The following is a 2,293-nucleotide window of genomic DNA, read 5'->3' as shown; positions in this document are numbered from 1 at the left end:
ATGCGGTACGGGGCGTCAGCAGAGTAGATACCAAACTCACCAAACTGCCAATGTATGACCACCTTAGAGTAGCACAGACTATGTTCGCCAACCAATCCCTTTTCTGCTTATAGTCCGAGACTTCGTGCGCACCCGACAAATAGCAAAAAAAAAAAAAAAATGCCCCACGCATCAACACAACGTGTTGCCCTGCGTCAGCATGAGCCGGAGTAGAGCAGTGAAAGAATATTTTATAGGTTCAGTTTCTTCGAAAGACCATTTTCCTTAATACGATACGTGTTCTCATCCTTCTCTCCTACATACGTTAACTATTTGATAAAAAAAATGATATAGATTAAAATATCATAAAAAAATTTCTATAAAATTTTTTATAAAATTTGCTTCTAGAGCACACAGCCACCACTCTAAACTCGCGCCACCTCGTGCGCTTCGCCGCACTAAAACCAATCGCACTCAAACTGATCAAGCTCATTTCTAATAAGCCGAGCAACAACCACCACCAACCACCATGGCGCGGCAGTCTCTTGCTCTGCTCGCGTCCCTCGCCGTCGCCGTCCTCTCGCTCCTGAGGGCCGCCTCGGCGGAGTCATGGCTCTACGAGCAATTCGCCACGGACGGCGACGTTCGTGTCGACTACGACGCTTCGGGAGAGCAGGTGGCGTCGCTCATCCTCGACCAGCATTCCGGCGCCGGCTTCATCTCCAAGCAGAAGTACCTCTTCGGTGAGTTCAGCGTCCAGATGAAGCTCATCCCCGGCAACTCCGCTGGCACTGTCACCTCCTTCTACGTAAGCCATCAGTTCCCTTCCATTCGATTCCAGGAGAAGTGATAAAGAAAAAAAAAACTATCAGATCTTGAGCTGACCCACTGATGCTGTTGGACTGGTAATTGCAGCTGACGTCCGGTGAGGGCGATGAGCACGACGAGATCGACATGGAGTTCATGGGCAACTCCAGCGGCGCCCCGGTGGTGCTCAACACTAACGTGTGGGCCAACGGCGACGGCAAGAAGGAGCACCAGTTCTACCTCTGGTTCGACCCGACCGCCGACTTCCACACCTACACCGTCATCTGGAACGACAAGAACATCATCTTCCAGGTCGACAACGTGACCGTGCGCGCCTTCAAGCGCTACGACGACCTGCCGTACCCGGACGCGAAGCCCATGGAGGTGCACGCCACGGTGTGGGACGGCAGTTACTGGGCGACGCGGAAAGGCGAGGTCAAGATCGACTGGTCCGGCGCGCCCTTCGCCGTCTTGTACCGCCGCTACTCCGCCGACGCCTGCGTCAGCCGTGATGGCCGCAGCTCGTGCCCTGCCGGCAGCAATAAGTGGATGAACAGGCAGCTCGACGACACCGACCGCGTCACCGTGGCCTGGGCCGGGCGCAACTGCTTGCAGTACAACTACTGCGATGACGGGTGGCGCTTCCCGCAGGGGTTCCCCGGCGAGTGCAGCCGCAACTGATCCGTCCGTCTGATCCCTCCAGGCATCCATTGTTCTGGATTTCTTTTCTCTTGGATGACTCTTGTTCTTCTCCATGTAAATGTGATACACAAAAAAGCCCACAGCAGCGTCCGGGAGTCACCAGTTTTTTTCCTACTTTTGGATACACCAATCATTTAAATTTGTAACGTCTGAGAATCCTTTTCGATCTAGCCATTGAGCAAATTAAATCTTATTGAAGAAACTGAATAAACTTTCAAATTCATAAATCTGGTCTGACTTCCCGACGTTGTTTTGACCGGCCTCCCTTCTGTTCCGGCGGACTCTCCGGCGCCGGTCGGGAAGGAGACCTGCTCAGTGACGGTCCGCTTCGACGCCGGGCCGGATGCAGTTTCGGGACTGCTGGCTTCAATTCGTTGGTGGCGCCGGGTCAAGCTTGTACATATTCATGTGCGCTCACCGACCGACCACACGCCATGGCATGTGTTCCGTCCACGCCGAACGATTGGTAGGTGGCGCCAGATCTGATGGACAAACGCGCAGGATGATCCAGGCAAGCGATCACATCACATGCATGTGGCCAAGATTCCATTTGCCCTGTTGCATGCTCTTCGATCCCATGGCTGTCATGGGCCAATGCAATACATGAACCCAATGTATTGCACCATGAATTCCACTGTAATTGTTGCCGCGTGTAGAGGAGTCTAGAGTCTAGACCTGTTTGGACCATGTCCACTTATCGCCAAAAAAATTTTGGAAAATGTGTCACGCCATAGTTTTGTGGCAAACAAAACGTGTGAAACAAGCGTGCAATGGTTAATTTTGGTAGAAAAATTACTCACAGACA

The 2,293-nt window shown here is 52.4% G+C and overlaps 1 protein-coding gene across 1 annotated transcript; it reads left to right on the top strand.

Annotated features, from left to right (window-relative positions):
• The first annotated feature begins 405 nt into the window (after positions 1–405).
• LOC133894869 (xyloglucan endotransglycosylase/hydrolase protein 8-like) lies at positions 406–1,715 on the top strand. The gene is made up of 2 exons (XM_062335050.1): positions 406–787; positions 895–1,715. Exons 1-2 carry the CDS (start codon positions 509–511, stop codon positions 1,465–1,467), a joined length of 852 nt encoding a protein of 283 aa, XP_062191034.1. The 5' UTR covers positions 406–508; the 3' UTR covers positions 1,468–1,715.
• The last annotated feature ends 578 nt before the right edge of the window (positions 1,716–2,293 follow it).

Source organism: Phragmites australis, chromosome 16 (assembly GCF_958298935.1).
Source record: "Phragmites australis chromosome 16, lpPhrAust1.1, whole genome shotgun sequence".
Lineage (NCBI taxonomy): Eukaryota > Viridiplantae > Streptophyta > Magnoliopsida > Poales > Poaceae > Phragmites > Phragmites australis.
This window is presented reverse-complemented; position numbering and strand designations above follow the sequence as displayed.